Consider the following 21,399-nt stretch of genomic DNA (forward strand, 5'->3'; position numbering starts at 1 on the left):
CAACACCAGTGGCTTTAGACTAAATAGAGAGGGGCTGTTTTCACACTAAAGCTGATGATGTGAACCCAAATCCATTTGGTTAGGGTGAAATCATGAAAACAAACCCAAGAAAACATGTGGAGTCAAATATAATTCACTATTGTTATAAAAGTAATCCAGCCTTATTTCTGGATGCCAGAAGCTATTGATGGCATATTATTTAGTATACATACACTAGCATTCAAATGTTTGGGATTAGTTAGATTTATGGATTTAAGACTGCATTTATTTGATCAAAAATACAGTAAAAACAGCAATATTGTAAAATGTTAATCAAGTCAAATCAAGTGTTTTCTGTTTGAATACATATTGAAATGTCGCAAAGCTGAATTTTTGGCAGCCATTATTCCAGTCTTTTGAGTTTTACAGTACTAATTGCTGTATACAGTATTTCATACAGATTGAAGTGCCACAGTAAAATTTGGTACTAAACCCAAACAAATTACTAAAAAGAACTGGACAACAATTCCCTTTTTGATGTATTGAAGATGCAAATATACTGCAGCTTGAAGCCGAATACTATGTTTAAAGACAGACAGGTTCAAACAAAGTGTGAAAACAGCCTAACTGTTATGAACACATTGACACAAACGCTTATTTTAGCAGTTCTGTAACATCTCCTTGTAATGCCATGTTCCTGCTGACGCTTCAGGCGCACCTGGTGTAGATGTCTGGCTATATTGAGGTCAGTGTTTCTATTATTATATGACTGGAAGTCACGATTTCCCAGTTTGGGGACTGTGTATGGTTATGTTTTGCAATGCGGGTCTATGTTTTTCGATGGAGGGACAGATACTGGCATGTAATAAGGTCTGCTGGAAGCAAAACGTGACGAAAGATGACTAAATCTATGAAGTATGTCGACAGAATGTACATTCTTTCCACCTAAATGACTTCCACACATCTGGATAGGGAGTAATTAATATATCCATAAAGCCTAAAACCTGAGTTATTCAAAATAGTTCATCAGAAAGACCACAACAATAAACATTGAAAAAGTTAATTTTGTATAATTCGACATTTAGATTATTTGCATGACTATAGCTATTCTATATACTAATGAGATGTATATCCTGTATGTATACTGATATATTAGATGTTATTTCATATAGGACCATTTTTGTGTTCTGGTAGGTACGTTTCGGCGTGACACTTGTAAGCACAACGGTCTCGGCTAGTGATCGATAAGTCGGCGATATGTTAGTTTAAAAACAAAAGCAGTCGACAGACTGTCAACCAGTTCTGAGAAACGACTTCTCTTTTTCCATTAGGGAACAAAAACACCCCGTATCAAGATTTTTCTTGTGTTTTGAACCATTTGCCACTGGTTTTAGTTTCTTGTGTGTTACCGTTCTGAAGCAGTCAAAGTCCACAGAAGTGAGCTGAAATAAACAATACTCATGACGCAATGATGGCAGCGAAGTGGCTTTGTCCCTCTCCAGTCCTCTTCCTCCTGAACTCCAAAATGAAAGCTGGTGGAATGGAGTTTTACAGTGGGACGTCCTGCCCGCAAAGCTACACACTGACCCGCACGGGGTCACAAGAGATCTTCATAGTCGAGGAGTTTTGAGTGCTGCCGGGTTTTCCAAAGTCGAAACAGACGGAAGTCAAAGTACATCTCAATCATATCTTTGCCTAAAAGAGAGGGAAAGAGAGAGGGAGATATGAGGCTGGAATACATTTGGTGAATTCAATGTGAGCACGTCTCTCTCTGATGAACAGACACTTCCATATAGATTTGCTCAGGCTGTAATTGGAAAACAGCATGCATTGGGGGACAGTATAGATGAAGAGAGATGAGAGAGAAATTATAGAGAATGAAGAGAGAAAATTGAGAGTCAAAGAAAGTCGGCCCAAGACAGTTGAAAAAAAAAATGAAGAAAAAACCCTGTAAACTTCCTTTAAATGGTTTACTATAAAGGCATATCAGTAAAGATGAGCATTACCCATAGAGTAAAAATGCTTGCCTTCATGCCATTTCAAACCATATGGGTTTGGTGCAACATGAGGGTGAGCAAATGCCAAAATTCGATTACTTAATACACAAAGAGTGTCAGTAGACATACAGTACCTTCACAATTTCAAGGCTGATGACATTCTTTAATGTTTCTGAAGGCCAGAATTAGCATTTTCGGGTGAAAAATCCATAACATGCATGAGTATATATATAGCAGTATTACTTTATTAACAACTACTAGATATCAAATCATGCAAGGAATGGTCTGTTTATGTGTTTATTTGTGTGTAGGAGTGTGAGCATAAGCACATTTCAGCAGTTTTACTGCAGACAGTCTCACCCTGAGCCGAGAGCTCCAGCGGTGACTCAAACGTGACAGAATAAGGCCTCATCAAGTTCTTCAGTTTCTGGAACAGCTGTTGGCACATGATAAGCCAAGACATTAATAATCCGCTTTTTTCTCCCCCTCACACAGCTCTCTCGCTCTCTCCTTCACTCGCTCTTTGACTCGAGGAAGTTAGTTAGGGATAATGGCAGCCTCTGTGTTTGTGACCCTGGATAAATCTCACACGGGCAACTGGAAAACCAGAACCTTCGAAAGAACTCAGTTAAGATCTTAACATCCATGCCACGCTCTGAGAGGCTTCAGAACCCGGACAGAGATTAAAGATTTTCTCTTCCGGCTCACCCTGTGAAGGAAGCCGTGCCTTACAGAGTGGATAAAAATGAAAATATGAGCACAAAGCTAAGGGGGACCAAACAAAAAAAATGCTTCAATATTTATAGATGCATTGATATTCACTTGCAAAGGCCAAATTCTGTCGGCAGATAACCCAGAATGGGTTCACGAACTCAGACACAAGTCGGTCATCCTCCGTGTGTCAATCACAAGCAAGCACCCAGATGCAATTCTCGGGAACAGTGGCGCCTCTTGGGCAATGACGCACGGCTAATGAGATTTACGCCAAACCCGTCTCCATAGAAACGCATTCATACATTAGGTTCCAAGGGCGGCATGAATGTGTTCTTGGGGCGTAATCTCGGGGCTCCTGTCATATAACACTCGTCTGGCTACCAAACAAGATGGAACGAGCTGAAAGTTAAGGCTGAGCCTAAAGGACAGATGGAGATCCAACAGTTCAGGAAGTCTCAGATTAGATGTTAATGATCACAGCAACTAGTGTGTGTGTTATACACACTACATTTCAAAAGTCTCTTAATATATGCCTAGCAAATATGCTAACCAAGGTTGCATGTATTTCATCAAAAATACAGTAAAAACATTAATCTTAATGATAATTATTACATTACATTTTCAAATCTAAATCATTTCTGTGATGCAAAGCAGAATTTTCAGCATCAGTCCTCCAGTCTGCAGTGTCACATGATCCTTCAGAAATCACTCTAATATACTAATTTAGCGCTCAAGAAACATTTTTTTTATTATTATCAGTAATATTTTAGTATTAGTGCTGTAAATATACTATATATGTAATATATATAATATATTTTTTTATTTAAATGTATTTTCTGGTAAAGTTTTAGTAATTTTGCAGTTTTTTTCCATTTGCATTAGTTTACAAAATTCTTTTTCATTTTTATTACATTTTTTTAAATTTTGTACTTGAAGATATACAAGTACTACAATAAAAAATTCTAATATATTCATTTGGTGCTCAAAAACATTTTAATGATTATCTATTTTAGTCTTGTTGATATTCTAATATAGTTTTTAATAATATTTTGAACGTTTTTATTTTTATATTTGGTTAAAGTTTTGTCCTTTTGTTGTGTTTAATTTTTATTTCAGCTATTTTAGTACTTCAAGTTAAACTAAAAGAAAATGTGAAAATATGCATTGGCGACTTGCTGAAATTTATTTATTTTCAAGTTAACTTTTTATTTTAAGTAACAGTTTTATAATGGTTTTATAATTACCCTGAATTGAATCAATGCTGAAAACTGTTTTGCTACTTAATATTTTTCATGATTATTTTATTTGAAATAAAAAAATGTTGCAATAATCTAAAAACCTTTATTTTCATTTTTGACAAACCTTTAAAAAACAACCAAGTCAAGTGAACCAAAACAAGTCAGTGTCAAAGTTGGGTCTATTCCTTACATTAAAGAAGAATATATGAAGTATTTCCAAAAACTAAAGTGTACTTAACAAGAAAAAGTAAGAACACTTTCACAAATTGCAATGAATAGACGGTTACAGAGTACTGATGCATAAACATAGTTCTATATCTATTAAAAATTGAGTACTGGACAGGAAAGGGTTATTTTAAGTTACATAACCAGAGGAAAGATGCTGTCAGGCATGATGGTGACAGACAGAGAAGTGTTATATAGAAAAATGGAGAGATGGAGTTGGTGCATGTCTGTGTCTAAAGAGATGAGAGCTGAACATGGCCCTAGCAGACCCCAGAGGGACCATCTTTAAATATAATGCAGAAACTCAAGGTACATGCATTACGTAAACACTGGAGACTTGCTGCTTCAGAATATGACATACCTTCTCTCCATTAGGATTTCCCAGTACGTAACAACCCATGATGTGGATCAGGTTGGGCTCTGGATTCACTTTACTCATAAACCGGCTCAGACGTTTCCAAAACCTGCATGTACACCACAAACACATGAGCGAATCCCACAGATAACAGTCATTGAAGTAATATCAAAACAAGACTTTTCTATGGATCTTACTCACAGGCTCATGTCTTCCTCTTTCTCGACCTTGGCAAAAGTGGCCACTTTATTCTTCAGAAGGTACAGGTGCCCCGGGCCGCCCTGAAACAGAAAATTACACATTTAAAACCTTACATAACATCAAACTCAAAGAAACTGAAGACCAGTGGTATTGCCCTCTGAACTGAGAGAGACCGACCTGTGAAATCCTGTCCATCTGGACACACAACCATTACACAACATCAAACCCGAATCTCGGCAGTGAAGTACTGTATTATTCCCACAGACACTGCTGATTCACTCTGGTGCAATTACAGTCTCCTTTCTTGTCATTTTGTTTGTTTGTTGGCTTTGTTTTTCTCTCACCTGACAGAAGATCAGCATGCGCCAGATCTTACTACCCCTCCTGTAGGCTGTCAGTCTCTTATCAATCTCCTCTGCACACAAAACAAACACTGCTGTAGTCACACTGAGTGCATATACTGCACATGCATGATCTTATAGTGAATATACATAAGTCGACAGTCTACAGCCTTTAAAAGTTTTTTTATTTATTTATTGGTAAAAAGCCACGGCAAGCAAAACCTTTTGCATATTAGACTGATTTTACTTTACACTTAAGAGTCTATAATCACAGTTCTATCAGCTTATTCAAAATATAGCAGTCAAAAATAAGATAACGTAACCACAATTTCCATGCATTTTGTCTTTTTTTTTTATTCCCGAGGTTACCCTTTACTATATTATTTTATATAATATTTTATTCATTATTGCTTTATAGATTTGCATGCAATATATATATATATATATATATATATATATATATATATATATATATACACACACATATATATATATATATATGTATATATATATATAACAAACAACCAACATATAATTAGCATAGCTACCCACCGGCATTTAAAGGGAAGAAGAAAAAAAGTGAATTTCTGAATTTCTGATTCTGTTTGACTCCAAAGCACATTGAATAAATCTTGATCCTCAAAGATTTTAAAGAGTCACTGTTGTAAAACAGTCAGTAGAAAATATAGCCACTTCTCTGATCCAGTGTCATTTATCAGGAATCCAATTGTTTTTGTCTTTCTCATGCTGCCTGGTGTAAAAATCAATACCAAAGCCCACTGTCGTTCCACAGTGAACCAAGCAGGCAAGGGGTAAAATGCTCAAACACACACAAAAATAGCACACAGCCAGCAAACACACAGCAACAAACAACACACACACAAAGCTACATACCCAAAATATCATCAAACGTGGCATGCTCATGATCCTGGAGATAAAATTAATGAAAACAATTAATAGAAACACACAGATAAGACCAATTCGGAAGAGAAAACATTCTTTGTATCATGCTTAACGTCTCTAATTTCTAATTCACACTCCAGATAACATTACTGGCTTCTGCGTTTCTTTGTGCTGGTGAGGACGTGTTGTCATTTATTATTGTGTTTGCTATCAATTTGGTCATTACTTGTCTGTTTAAACCTCTGGACACTATTTTGTGATGTGTCCTCTTGTATCAAATCCTATAGAGTTCCTTTGGTTCTATTGCACAGGACAAAGCAAACATTAGCTTTGCGTTTCAAATATCTTTTCGATGAAAATCCATTAACTACTCATTTGTTTTATTGTAAATGGTCAAAATGGATGTGTAAAGTATTCCTATATGATGTAGAGTGAAGACTGGCTTGACTTACATATAGAATAGGTATAATAGATGGATCGTTCCTTCGAATGATGTTGGGAACATATTCTGCTTTAGGAACTTTAGATGAGATCAGCTTAAGGATACAAAAGTGTCAAAAGTTTGTTAAATTAAACAAATAAATGACATTGACAAAATTAACATTGTAAATTTAATGTAATTAAGTCAAATAGAATTACTTAAGTAACATAAATAAAAAAGGGTCACCAAGAAATTAATTTCAGTTAATCAAGTAAATTGCAGTAAAAACGTAAATTACATTAAAATAAAATATAATCATTAAATTAACATTATATTTACAATATAGTTATGTGAAGCAAAATTAACTAAAAATGTAAAAGAAAAAAAAAATCAAAACCTTAATTGCGGTAAAAAAAAAAAAAAAAGTTTGCATTAAATTGCATACAATAATTTTAGGAGGGATGAAGTCATCCCCCTCACACGCCAGTCTCTCCATCTCTTTCTCCTCTTCCCAGTCCATGTCTTCACATCCGCTCTCCTCTGAAGGGCCACAGCTCGTCTGCAGGTCCCCACCTGTGACATCACACACCAGCAGAGAGACCGTTTAATGATGAGCGCAGAGAAAGCAGAAGGAAGACAGAGAGAAATGGAACAAGTGAGAGACAAGCGAGGAATGAGAATAGGAAAGAGTGGATGGAGAAAGAGAAAGGCTGAGATAGAGAGAAAAAGGAACAAAGATTAGACAGATTGACAGTGAATTTGATTACATGGACTGCAGTAATTGAGCTGAAAAGTCCACCAAAAAATGTTATTCCGAACCTTCATACTGTTATATCTTATATGGAACATGAAGAGATTTTTTTAAGGAAATCCCACAGAAGGATGGTTAATATTGACCTCAACTGTCAAAAAACTGAAAATGTCAAATCAGAACCCGACAAAAGGCATCATAAATGTAGTTCACATGACTTTATGAACCTTCAGTGTTGCCTGGAATTCCACAATATGTCCTGTAGTGTTATGACTGTTAACTAAAAACAAATTATTCAAAAAAAAAAAAAAAAAAAAAAATCCCAATAAAATAAAACATACATTTTAGGTTAAAAAGCACTTTTTTCAAGAAAATTTGAAATGTTGCCTTCGCCTTAGCAACTGACTTGGCTTAATTATTATTAAATACTATAAATACTATAACAGTATACGTATAAGTATATATAAATAATACTAATAAAATATTTATTTTAATGAAAAGGATCTGAAAGTCCTTTTTGGACAGCTGTGATGAACTTTTCAAGTATGGAAAATGTATTTCTTCATTTTCCACTAAAAATAACAGATTGTGGGTTTGGAATGACATGAGGGTGACAAAATGATGACATTTGGAGCATTTTCATTTTTGGGTGAACTATTCTTTTAATGGCTAAAACGGAGCTTTAATTTAATGTGAATTTCTCTTCAAACTTGTTTGACTGCAGTCCGTTTAAATATACAGCAGTACACCTAACTAGAGTTATACATTTAAAATTGCAATAAGACTGTAGTAGAGGTTGTATAAGAGAAAGTAAAGAGAGAGAGAAAAACCAGGCAGCTATAGAGACATAGAAAAGCCAACATACAAATATTACAACTGTAAGTCAAATGTTCACAATCATTCTTAAGGATCCCTGAAGACACAGGTGGCAAAAACAAACAAGACAAAAATAAGTCTAAAGACAAACTACACAGAGTTAACATGCTGACACAGAATTCTACAGAGTGCACACTTACACACACTCACTCGTACACACACACACACACACACACATACAGTACGTCTCCAGAGTCCAAACGCTCCAGGCAGGACAGCTACTCACAGAGAGAGAAAGAAAGGAGCACATATTCGGGACAGAACCACGCTCAGAGGAAGACAGACAAACAGGATCAGCATCAAGAGCAGAGGAGGAACGTCGCTGCCAGACTGTGTATGTGTGGGATATATAAGTGCTCTAGAAGAAGGCTTCTGGTCAGAATGTAATGATTTTACACTGATATATACACTAATGTTACAAATTTTTGGGTCTGAACTATTTTTTGTTTAAGAAATAATACTTTTATTCCGAAAGAATGCATTCAATTGATCAAAAGTGACAGTAAAGACTATTGCATTTATAACCAAAAATAATATTTCACTTTTTTTTTTTTTTACTTTCTTTTAATAATCCTGAAAAAAAGAAAAAAGAAATCTAGAATAGATTATATAAAATATAAAATAAAAATAGAATAGAATAGAATAAATACTTATTAATATTGTGAAATACTATCACAATTAATGTTTTAACTATATTTTGATCACACAAATGCATTAGCATTATATTTCTTTCAAAAACATTTTTAAAAAATCACTTACCATAAACCCTCTGAACAGCAGTGTAAATGAGTAATAACTAGTGCTGTCAATCAATTTATGCTGTGATCTTGATATGTTAAGTGTGTCAAAGTTGCATGTATATGTGTGTGTGTACAGATGGACTCACTGTCTTTTGAGTCGTTTAGGGAGTCTTGTTTGACAGGGGTTGGATCACTCCAGGATCGGTTGAAACTCTTCGCTCTGCGCTCTGCAAATGCTAGTGAAGTGGAGAGATGGTCACACGCACACACACGCGACGCCCCATGATCCTCAAAGACTGTGTGCTGCATCACATACACTCAAACACACCAACAACAGCTACACACACATTTCTCATATGCTTCAATGTCCATTTGTTCCTATGCTACTCCTGAAAAGCACATAGAAGCAAAATGGACCAACACTTGTCCTAAGTCGCTGGTTAATAGGTCACAATGATGCAAAACTGACAATCAAAAATACACATGCAAATGCTAATCTACAGCACATGCATCAAATGTACAAACAAAAACACACAAAACTCACAAATGGAGCCGTGCAATTATTCATACTATACACTCACACATAGACTCACTTTGTGCTTTCATTCTTCTGCTGCCCACCATTCTTAAATGCTTCCGGAAATTTCTAGAAATTAGTAGAAGAGGAGTGAAAGAAAAAAAGAGAGTGGAAGGAAAGGAAGGTAAATCAGGTCATCAATATCTGCATGTGTGTGACACTACACCAAAAACCCTTGTCTCTTCTCTGTGCTTGGGAACGTTAAGAAATTTCCCTTGATTGTTCAACAGCGCAGACATATTTTTTGAAGGCCATATGAAACATTTATTTATTACATTTATATAAACATTTATTTATGGTAGTAGCCTACATAACTAAATATTTGCAACACGTAGGCCGTCAGAGAGACCAGCAGACGTCCTTGCTTGTGTGCGCTCATGTGCAGTATTAAACCACCAGGTGTGTACTTTCTTTGAGCATTTGGTTTTTCTCCACCAGACTGAGAAAGCAGACAGAAAAAAAATGCCACTGCAGTAGTTAGTCCCACACCTCCAACAATAACTACTCTACGCATATCCATGACAACTGTACACTTAATTATTAAAGCTGAAACACTAGTAAGGGGTGGGTGGAAAAAGGTGACAGAGAGGCACGTGAAGAAATAACAGCAAATTAGAAGACAGTGGAGTTCGGTCAGAAACATACTGTACTCTACACAAGTACGCAAATATTGATGCTATGCTAACAAATTACAAGCATGCGGTCCTGTTGTACATACAACATGGTCTTGTGTTACTGTGGTAAATAGTTACCATCAAATATCTGAATATATGAAACCTATGAAATCCAGATTTGAGTTCTGAGGCATATAGTTTGTGTGTGTTAGCTTTGAGACTAACAATATGCTAGGATATTACTAATTGTTTACAAAATGCCAATGGAAATGCTAACAGCTAACTAGCTTTTTTCAAGTATTGTTTTCAGTCACATGACTGGTACTTAGACCTACTGGACAAAACTTTCATAGATTTGCAGCACAGAAAGCATTTGTGTTTATGTACTAGTCTACATTTTGGGTCTTGTTTTAAACCAAAACCACACTTTTGGCTGGACTGCAGTGCTACACATGGTTAGCGCACATGGAAAGCATATCCTCATTAGTCAGTGTATTGTGTTATGAAAATTTAATTTCAGAATTTTATTGAGTCTGTTTCAGTGTTTTTCTCCAACAAGTGTCCTGTTTGTGACATAATTACACTGAAGATCATGGCTAATTGGAAGGGAAGTAATGAGACAGGAAGAGAGAGGCAGAAACATGGGAGGAAGATAGAAAATGTGCATTGTTTACACATGTGACAGAGCTATGCCCACCTGTGAGAGGAGGGAGATATGGAGAAATCTCCCTTTTCTGTCCGTCTTATGGCTTATTTACACCCACATGCATTAGAGAGAGAGAGAGAGAGAAATCTCCCTCGCCCCCGCAGCTGAGGATGAGTCAGAGGCTTTTTTCTCCATTGTCTCTTTTCATTCTCTCACTCTCTCTGTCCCATGCCTGCAATTTCTGCTCCTCTATTAGCTTTTTAATTTCATCACCACCTCTCTCACACTGTTAAATAATTCTATTCCCTCAATCATCCCCCTTTCCTTTTTTAAAGGAATATTTCACGAAAAATGAAAATTCTGTCATCTTTCTTCATCCACATGTTGAAGACAATATTTTACTATTTAAAGAAATAGTAAGATTTAGTATAAATAAATAAATATTTATGAATTTATAATGCATTTATTATTTATTATGTTATTTTTATCCTGGGTGGTCTTCTACTTGAAGAAACTGAAAGTGAGTGGGGGCTGGAATGATCATCCTCCAAAAACTGACAAAAAGCACCAAAACATGCCATATATAGAGGATCTTTGGTATGTTTTAAAGCAAATGAAATATAGTGAGAAATGCCAGAATTACGCCATGTACATGTTTTCTACGTTGTCTGTGCTTTGAACCGAATGAAAATAACGTATCCCCTGACACAGAACAGCAGTCGCTGTTTACAGTATGTTCAGTGGATACTCTCCAAAATGGCACTAGGGTGACGCAAATTGTGACATTGTTGAATAAATGTCTCTGAATAAAGTTTTTTCTATTTTTTATTTTTTAACAAATTAGAAGTTTATTGAGGCAAAATTCATAGTCAATGGTTTGTTCATAGAGAGAATTGGAACTTTAAGTGTGATCAGTGTGTCATTGGGTTTGCAACGACACTGGGACAAGTAAATGATGACCAATTTTTATTTCAAGAGAACTGTCCTTTTAAGGGGAAATTCAGTCTACTGAAATACTGTATGTGTTATTTCAGGTCACCTCAGCTTTCAGCAATTAGTCAGGTGTTTTTCCATAGCATGTTGTCTTTCAGCTACAGCAGCTGTGCATTGTGGGAGACATCTGGCTGGATGCTCTAGAGGCTCCTGTCCAATATGACCTCTCCGGCTTCCGATCCTCCCAACCCACAGCAGCAAGCAAGTCTGATTACGTAATTGCCTGTTTGCCTTTTCTTCCTGTCATTCAGATTCTCACTCTCCTCCTTTGATCTCTCTCTCTCTTTCATTCTCTCTCTGTCCTTCCATTCTCCTCCTGAATATATGATTGCAGTAAATCATTTGTCTCACAGGGTTGACTTTCCAGCGACACATCACACCACCCCTGTCTAACAATACACTCCTGAATCATCTATTGCTACTATGAACATCTGGTCCTGTTTCAATTACCCCTGATCCTTAGAGAGAGAGCTCTGAATGAAATATACGAGCTAAAAAACAAAAGCCAAGCAAAAAACAACCTTACTGATTATATAAAGAATATTCTAAAAGATCAGATCAATATCCTTAATGATAGATCCATGCTATCATACAGTATATGCTACCCCTTTTCTTTTTTTTCTAGTGAGTAAATCAGAGGCTTAGAATGATCAAATGTGTTCGGGATGGGATTATAAATCTTATCAGCATTTTCTCATGAATATTAATTAGGTGATGTAATGCTCATCCAGTAGTCAAAACTGATTTATTGAAAAGCAGGACACTTGCCAAATTATGATTACCACATACTGATTCACTCAACTGCTGATTTATGCAGCACTATGGTTTAGTATAATATATATATTTTTTATTATTATTTCATATACCTCAAACATCAATTATTACTCCCAAAAATTGTATTTGCATTTTAACATGGATATTTTACTAGCTAAATTAGTATTACACTATAATACAATATTACCAGCTAGCAAAGGCTGCACTATGTTGTAGTTTAAAAAGCATTTTATTAATTTATATGCATTTTAATGTTTATTACTCTGAACATCACTGACATTATTTAGCACTGGAAATGTCCAGAATTTCTCTTGCATTGGATTATTTTTCTTCTTAAAAAAAAAATATTTCTGAGGTTGCAAGCAATTGCAATTTTCCTCTCAACTTCCATAGTTCAGTCACACCTTGATTACAAAACAGTAAGAAAGTTGGTTTGTGGCTGTGCAAAAAGCAATTTCAAGGTGTGTTGTAACCATGGAGGCAGGACATTGCATCTGACTCTCATCTCAGCCCAACCACACAGCAAATTGGGGGCTAAACTGTTAGGGTGGTTTATGTCTAAGAATAATGAATGCACCAAGTCCTCAGACAAAATATTTATATTGATATGGATACATATCTCAGCTTTAGATAGAATGACAGGTATAGATAGATAGATAGATAGATAGATAGATAGATAGATAGATCGATCGATAGATCGATCGATAGACTGCAGTGCCAGATAGGGCTGTACTGCTAAAGCTCTTCCTCTACATCTGACAGGAATAAAAGCAGCGATAAATGACAGGCCTGCAACAAAGTACCTCTGGATGATGGCGGCTGACTTCACCTCGTTTTTTCTCCTCTTTCTCTCAGCTAGACTCCGGAAAACCCTGGCAGGAGGTTACACAACTTTAATGCCAGTGAGGGCAAGGGCTCACTGAAGTGCGGTTAGAGGTTAGAGCCATGCTCATGAAAGGGCAATGTTTGGCTGGGGTTAGGCAGGAGGAGCTCCTTCTGGGTAAATAAAAGTTCAGCCAATGAGAAGAGCCTTGGATTAGATCAAATTAAAGGGAACTATGCCACCACACACTGGTGCAGAAAATCAAGACCGTTTATTGTTGCTGCGTTGTTTTGCATTGATAAGAGAATATCTTGACCTTCCTGATAGCATAACCAACAGTGTCACCTACAGATTGATATTTCTTACACATCCAGAGACTTGATTTCTCCTTAAAATTACACAAAATTAGTTAATAACATAAAAGAAAACACAGCAGATACACACCTGCAATGCAACATGCTGTTCAAAACCATATGAAATTATCTCAAGGGACACTTAACAACTCAATTCAAAAAATGATCGGCATCAGCATCTGTCAGCATTTCTAAACCATCCAAGACAGCTACATCTGGTTGTCTGGCTGAGGTAATCAGAATTATTCAGACAAGCCTATCAAATGTGTTTCTAGGCCATTTCTTGAATCAAAATGCATCGCTGCATTTCGTACCACAAAAGCAACATCATCAATCTTTTCAAACCAAGCACATTCTGATTCATTTATACATCAAAGTGCATTTATACATCAAGGTGAAATGATTTGAATTCAGTTTAATCAACTTGACAGCGGTGAAACAGCGGTTTCCTCAGTTCATACACACAAGGACTGTTTGAATGGGACTAGTTACTCTAAGAAGATCCAATAAATGTTTCGTAAACAGGTGTGTTCTTCCTCACAATCTCAAATTATGAAGCAATTACGAAAAAATTACAAAGCAAATTACCTCAGAGATCCTTTGAGAAATCTCATCCCTTCCGGATAGGAATGCTTGTGCTTGTAGTAAATTATTTTTTCTACTTCAACGCCTCTCATTTATTTCAAACACCATCAAATATTGAAAATAGAGCTAAATTTGTGGGACTGAAGGGATGGCAGGGTACAAGGGTAGGCTGTGCTGGGGAAGCTAGCGTTTGACATCACACACTATCATTTTGTGACATTTAAAGGGTACAAAAGGGATACTCACGAAATCCTGTAGAGCGGAGAGGTGAGGCAGACAAAAAGCAGAAAGAAAGACAGACAGAAAGCTTATATAACAGTCATGTTTGAAGAAAGAGGGTGGTCAGTGTGTACTTGTCAACTGAGTCAGAATGTGTGTTAGTGGTGAGACACCTGTTGTGCCATCTGTACTTGAGGTCAATATAGGCATCTAACTTCAGTGTGTGTTAGTGCGTGTGGGATGAAGTGAGTACTCACGCCTGCATGGTTGTTGTAGCAGTCTGAAAGCTGAACATGTTTTCTTTAGGGAACCAACTGTTATCTTCTGGTTAGAAATAGACATAAGAGACCACATTAGTACAGTTGAAATTATGTATCTCAATATATGAATTGCATAAAACTGAACAAACATATACAGTGGTCCCAAAAAGTTCTTAGACACATAAACGACATTAACAAAATGCAGTAGTTTCATTTAGCAATTTAACTATATAATAATAATACACATAATATACATAGGCCTACATACATACATGCACACACACACACACACACACACACACACACACATATACTGTACATACCAACACACATATTGTATTAACAAATGTATAGCATGAAAAATGACCTTGTGTCATTTTAATACAGATAAATAGCACTTGGTTGATCATCTGTCATCTAATGACACATCTACATTTTAAAATGAATGTTCAAAACAAGTGAAGCTCAATTGCAAGTATTTGTTTAAAGTTGATTACTACAGAAAATCATGTTTCTTGTCCTTTAATTTTTCCTGTTGTTATTTTAAAGAAAGCAAAAAACATGGTAAAACGAAGTGAAGTGAAATGTGAAGCGCTTTTATCTGTAAAAATTTGTGTTATTTGAGCTTCTTGTATTCTAGACAAATGAACTTCTCGTTATTCATCAAAGACGCATCTGTGTATCTGAGGGTTGTAGCCAGAACATCAACAGAGACATGTTGTCAGTTGAAGGCATAGCAGATGACTTTGTTTCTGTCTGATTTTCAATTGTCAGACCTTATGATGCATGCAAACAAGAAAGAGATGTTTATGTCTATCTGCTGATTCTAGACAACTGGAAAACTACCTGTTAGCTTGATGTTCAAAGGTTCTAACTTCCCTCAAAGTCAGTAAAGGATTCCATCACATCAGTCTAATAAATAATACTGAAGTGCCATGGCTGTACTGTACATGTGACTAAACTAAAAGCATTTTATTCCTGTGGCTCAAACAATAGAGAATGGCAACAAATGGGTTTGATTCCCAATGAATGTCTGACTTGTATCATGGTAACATGTATAATATTTAAGTATCATTGCTGTACAACACTATTGGCTAAAATAAAAGCATTTTTCTATTCCTGTTGCTCAAACAGTAAAGCATGGTGGTAGCTACACCAAGGTCATCATGGATTTGATTCCCAAGGTATGTATGAACTGACAAAAATGTATACCTTAAAAGGTACACTCCACTTTTTTTGAAAATAGGCTCATTTTCCAACTCCCCTAGAGTTAAACAGTTGAGTTTTACTGTCTTCGAGTGATATTCAGTGATATTACATAGCGCCTGAAGACAGGCTTATTGGAAGTTAATTAGCTGGGACTATTTTCAGGCGCTGCGTAATATCACTGCATCTGCTGCACCAATGGCAGAAAAGTTCCTTGATTATTACATGTAACTACAGAAGAGTCAAGTTTTAAATTGGAAAAATATCGAAACTCTTTGGTTATTTTTGAGCGAGACGCTAACATTCTAATCAGATTCAATGATCTATGCTAAGCTAAGCTAAAAGTGCTACCGCCAGACACGGAGATCGGCTGAATGGATTCGAAAACGGTAAAACTCAACTGTTTGATTCTAGGGGAGTTGGAAAATGAGCATATTTTTTTTTAAAGTGTTCCTCACCATAACCACAATTTCTGCTTGTTTTTAAATATTATTTTCAGTGGTAATCAAAATTATGCCCAAATGCTGTTGATTGAGCTTTACTTTTGGACCTGAAACATTTCTTTAAGTGTAGTTAAGCATCCAAATACAGTACTTTCTGGGGCCACAGTTTGAAGATCCACCAGTAACAACATACACACATGGTCCACTCCACAGAGGGAGAGAGCACAAAAGAGACACACAGGAGAGAAGAAGAGAGACACAGGAGAGAGGGAAAAATACAGACCACGGCACATCGAACACATCGACGCCCCCGTTGTTGACTGAACCCCACCCCTTGGCCAGAGCCTCTCTCTCTCAATTTTTCTCCCCTGTCGCTCTCCCCCTCTCACCTCGCTCCAGCCCAGTCATGCGGTCCACACTGCACATCCGCTCTAGTGGTGGCCGGCGTTGCTTGCCTGCATCTCGGGTGCTGCTTTCCAGGTCCAGGGATCCCTGGCTGCGTGAAGGAGCCCCGGCACAGGCCTCGCACGCCAGGCCGCATTCCTTTCCCTCCCCCCAGCCGCGGATGTTGTGCGCACTGACCGAGCTGTGCAGCGTCTGAGAAAGGTGATGGTGGTTATGGGGTACCCCATGGTGATGGTGCGACATTCCCGCTCCAGAGAAGTGCTGTTGGGGGTTTGATCCGCTAGTTCCACTGCTTCCACCTCCGCTGGTGTTGCTGTGATGGGTGTTGCCATGATGGTGGTTGCTATGATGATGGTTTCCCGATCCACCTCCGCTTCCACGGTGGTGGTGGTGCTGAGTCGGAGAAGAAGAGTTGGAGGATGTAGAGGGCTGGGCGAGCGCTTCGGCATGACATGCCTCCTGCGGCCCTTTCAAGACCTCGAGCTCCAGGTTCTCCTTGCTTCCCCGGCTGGTTCCCAGCATGCCGCTCTCTCCAGTGATGGTGTAGACCCGAGCAGGCTGCAGGGCACACTCCACACACTTCAGCTGGTCCTCCTCTGCCGAAAAGCTGCGTTCTAGAGACAGTCTGCTCTTGGAGGAAGTCGTCGGAGGCGGCGGTTCCAGAAGTCCCAGGGCAGGGTTGATCAAACTGGGGTCGGTGCCGATGGATGAGCCCTGGAGGGTGCAGCTGTTGAAATTGTTGTTCTGAGTGCACAGGCTGTCTGGGGAGTCAGAGTCGTGGCCAATGAGGGTGTCAGACAGTAAGTGATCTTCAAATCAACATTAGGACAGATGCCAAGAGAAAGAGAGGGGTAAGAGTGAGAAACAGCAAGAGATGCACAGAGAAATAGACATATGAGGTAAGACACATATGAGGCTACATTAAGAAGTGGCACAGTTCCTCATGAAACATGAATGCGCCTGGAGTCTGAGAACATCACAGGCTCTGAGTGGACTGGAAAAAGAAGAGTGGAAAGAAAGAGGATTGGAGATAACTGACCTGATTTGTTGTGGTTCTCAGGATGAGTGTGAAGGTACTCTCCGAATGCACGAGCTGCTCTGCAAAAAACACACACATATTCGTCACTGGCAGGTGCACACTGTGACTACAGTCATGGATGGAGGATAGTGTTAAGCATGACTTGCTGTGAAGTCACAAGCAAATGGCATGGTCCTATTAATGCACTGTTCAAAAAGACTCACAAACTTTTACAGGCTTGAATCAGTATGACAAATCTTTCATCAAATTAACTCACTGAATTAGAGCAGTTAGACTCACCTACTGCAAGTTATCACTATATTCTGTCATAATGCTGTCAATCTCAAAATTATGCTTTGAAAGTTTAAAGGGATAGTATACCCAAAAATGTCAGCATTACTCACCAAATCTTTTGAAAAAAATAAAAAAATAAATAAAGATATGTTGGTAGCCAAACAGTTTTGGTGTCCATTGACTTCCAAGTCTACTAAAATGTTCATACAGGTTTGGATGAGGAGTATCACATGAGAGTGACTGAATTCTGGCATAATTAATTTTTTTTCTGTAAATAATCGCTTTAAGGTTTCGGAAACGTCAGTTAAAATCATGACTGACTGATTGTTTAATGACAATGTACTGCTAAAATATGCATTTGCAATAAATATTTTAATAATAAAAAAAAAATTAAATGTAATGGAAAAGTGCTCTCAGTTTCACCGTGTGATATCCATTCTGCAGAATTCCACACATTTTCTTCTGAAATCAGCTCAGTCATCAGGCTACAAAACCATAGAAGCATCACACAGTGTAATCCAGAACTGCATAATCCAATGAATCTGTCAGCATCTGATCATATTTAACATTCACTGCAATCCTTTCATTACTTAAATCCTGTTTTAATGAATTAAGCCCATCGTGATGTCTCTTTTATAAGAGAACTTCATAGCATTCAAGCAAGCATTAACTCAAACTTGTGTTTTAAAATAAATATATGTATATCACTATATTTATAACATTATTTGTGTCATAAATTATTCATAATTTTGTTTTTTAATGCCTGTGACCGTGAGGCACTCACACTGACACTAATGAGAATGTATTTGTTGTTGTGCCTTTAAGACTTCTATGTAAATCTACTTTTTTCTTATAACATGCACTTTGTTTTGGCAAATTAAAACTAATAACAAATTAAACTCTTTTATGTATAAAAGCTAGAGTAAATTAGATTTCTGATGATATGGCCCCCTTTAAACAACCATTTTTCTCCACAAATGAACACGAGAAAACCATTCTAGACATAGTCTAGATGGATGGTGGTTCCTTGTATGCCCTACTTCTGGATCCGACTGTCAGTTTCTCTCACTTCTTTTTCAATTTGAGAAATGACAGGCCCAGAGCGGACTACTCTTAGATTCTTAATATCACCTGCTAAGCTGACACCAGCCTCGGGTATAAAGGGCTTTCACAGGGATATGAGTAATGCTCTGCATGCGGCAGCTGCCTGCATCGGGAGGTTTGAGAGCCGGACACCTCAAACTTGAGAATGTGGCTCGGCTTCTGCAGTGTGAAGGCTGAAATGAGGGGCAGGCATGTGGAAATGCATGTGACTGAAAAAGGGGCATGTGGCAGAAAAAAAGGTGGGAAAACAAGAGCGGGAAGTGGAAGGGAGAAAGAGAGAGGAGGAGGAACATAGAAACGCACTGTGTAAATGTAATTGGTTGCTTTGTATTTCAGAGCCTCCCACAGATTCAGATGTAACGTTTCTTTCCAGTTCAATAGGAAGAATGTGGGAGAATGATGGATTTGAAGGGTGAAAAAGGGACAAACAGAGACATGGAGACAAGTAGAAATATGGATGTGAAAAAAAAATATAGTAATTAAATAACTACATATATAATAAAAACTAAACATGATTTTCAGTATTTCTTTTAACATTTTTTCAGTTATACGGTATTAAAAAAAACCAGAATGGATAATAATTATAAATAATTTAAAATCTTAATAATAATCATAATAAATGGTATAATTAAAAATATTGTAAGAAAATAAAAATTTAAAACGAGAATAACATGTCATGTGGCATGTGGTGGATACAACTATGAATAGAAAAAAAATAAGAGTATACCATGTCATTGCATTTCATATCACCTGCTATATAAAAATCAAAATAAATAAATAAAACAAGAATAGCATGTCCACTGAAGGTCATGTCAACTACTATAATATATTATAGATTATATATTATGTATACAGTACAGACCAGAAGTTTGGAAACATTACTATTTTTAATGTTTTTGAAAGAAGTTTCTTCTGCTCATCAAGCCTGCATTTATTTGATCAAAAATACAGAAAAAACAGTAATATTGTGAAATATTATTACAACTTCAAATAATAGTTTTCTATTTGAATATACTTAAAAAAAATAATTTATTCCTGTGATGCAAAGCTGAATTTTCAGCATCATTACTCCAGCCTTCAGTGTCACATGTGACGAAAGTACCGAAGTACCGGGTCTTTTGACAACACTATATAGCCTAAAGAAAATTATCTTCATCAGAACATGATAACAGCTTTGATTGGTTTGAATTAAAGACTCATGAATAACAGTGATGCAAATGATCAGCTACTAAATAACTTCAAGAGATGCTCAAAACCTCATTTATAACAAAGTAAGCACTAATTTGACACTTAATTCACAGGCGGCTATACAGAAAGCGTCAATGGTGGAGAGAGTGAGAAAACGCATAAAAAATGTGAAACAACGTCAAAGCACTTCCCACAGGAAGTATCTGTCACCACTGGCCCATTGTAAACAGAAGGAATAAAAGAGACAGAAAGAAAAACACTAATTAGTTCGGGCCTGAGTGGGTATCGTCAGTAACAATCAATAACACCCACTGAGAATTATGGGAAATGATTTAGCCAATCAGAACAGATGATTAATATTTGAATAAATCATGAAGCCAGACAACCAAAGGCACTTTGGTGGTTCCCATTTCATACAGTACACTCTTAAAGATAAAGATGCTTCACAATGCCATAGAAAGACAAAAAGGTTCTTCTGTTTTATCAAAAGATTCTTTGAAGCTTCTTCAGATTATGAAAAGGTAAGAAAGAGATGGTTCTTTAAGTGAAAGTAAAAGTTGTGACATTTTGCCAAGTATGGTAACCCATATTCTGAATTGGTGCTCTGCATTTAACCCATCCAAGTGCACACACACAGCAGTGAGTAGGGAACACACACAGACTGTGAACACACACCCACGAGTGTCGCTTCAATAATAAAGGAACAACAGCTTATTCTGTTCCGCATATGGTGGCTTTGGCACTCGCAACTGTGTAAATCTCTGGGTGAGTCATTGCTTTTTGGGAAGCTGATTCAATCTTGTAGGAGACATGATTGATTAGTCCTTAATACGCTCTGCCTGAACCAGTTTTCACCACACAAATAACTATTTGCAGACAACAACACATGCTTTCATACCTTTAATAAATCTAATGAACCTGTTCTGCACAATATACGGCCCACATATAAATCACATCCATTCCCCACGCACGGAAAACCCACTCTGATCTCAATATTGCAACCTCCTCCACAGAAGCTGTCACACACCCTGGGATCATTCCACAGGAATCCCTGGTGGCTCGCAGTCGCCCTCAGCTCTCATGACGTAACTTTCAATAACATGACACTTGTGACAGCACTTTAAATTATTCAGTTTTGGCATAAGAGCTCGTGTTG

The 21,399-nt window shown here is 37.2% G+C and overlaps 1 protein-coding gene across 1 annotated transcript in view; it reads right to left on the bottom strand.

The window, feature by feature from the left end:
* Positions 1-1,061: 1,061 nt before the first annotated feature.
* The window catches only part of nsmfa (NMDA receptor synaptonuclear signaling and neuronal migration factor a), a 35,082-nt gene continuing 14,744 nt past the window's right edge, over positions 1,062-21,399 (bottom strand). Inside the window, exons 2-16 of the mRNA XM_059525536.1 lie at positions 17,679-17,737; positions 16,624-17,448; positions 14,583-14,649; positions 14,353-14,358; positions 13,149-13,217; positions 9,335-9,387; positions 8,888-8,977; positions 6,820-6,947; positions 6,406-6,489; positions 5,945-5,978; positions 5,054-5,124; positions 4,710-4,789; positions 4,515-4,617; positions 2,337-2,412; positions 1,062-1,674 (exon numbers count right to left, since the gene is read on the bottom strand). Coding sequence (XP_059381519.1) covers positions 1,577-1,674; positions 2,337-2,412; positions 4,515-4,617; positions 4,710-4,789; positions 5,054-5,124; positions 5,945-5,978; positions 6,406-6,489; positions 6,820-6,947; positions 8,888-8,977; positions 9,335-9,387; positions 13,149-13,217; positions 14,353-14,358; positions 14,583-14,649; positions 16,624-17,448; positions 17,679-17,737 — 1,843 coding nt within the window. The 3' untranslated portion in view covers positions 1,062-1,576. The remainder of the gene's footprint in view (positions 1,675-2,336; positions 2,413-4,514; positions 4,618-4,709; positions 4,790-5,053; positions 5,125-5,944; positions 5,979-6,405; positions 6,490-6,819; positions 6,948-8,887; positions 8,978-9,334; positions 9,388-13,148; positions 13,218-14,352; positions 14,359-14,582; positions 14,650-16,623; positions 17,449-17,678; positions 17,738-21,399) is intronic.

This window comes from Carassius carassius, chromosome 36 (genome assembly GCF_963082965.1).
Source record: "Carassius carassius chromosome 36, fCarCar2.1, whole genome shotgun sequence".
NCBI classification, from domain to species: domain Eukaryota; kingdom Metazoa; phylum Chordata; class Actinopteri; order Cypriniformes; family Cyprinidae; genus Carassius; species Carassius carassius.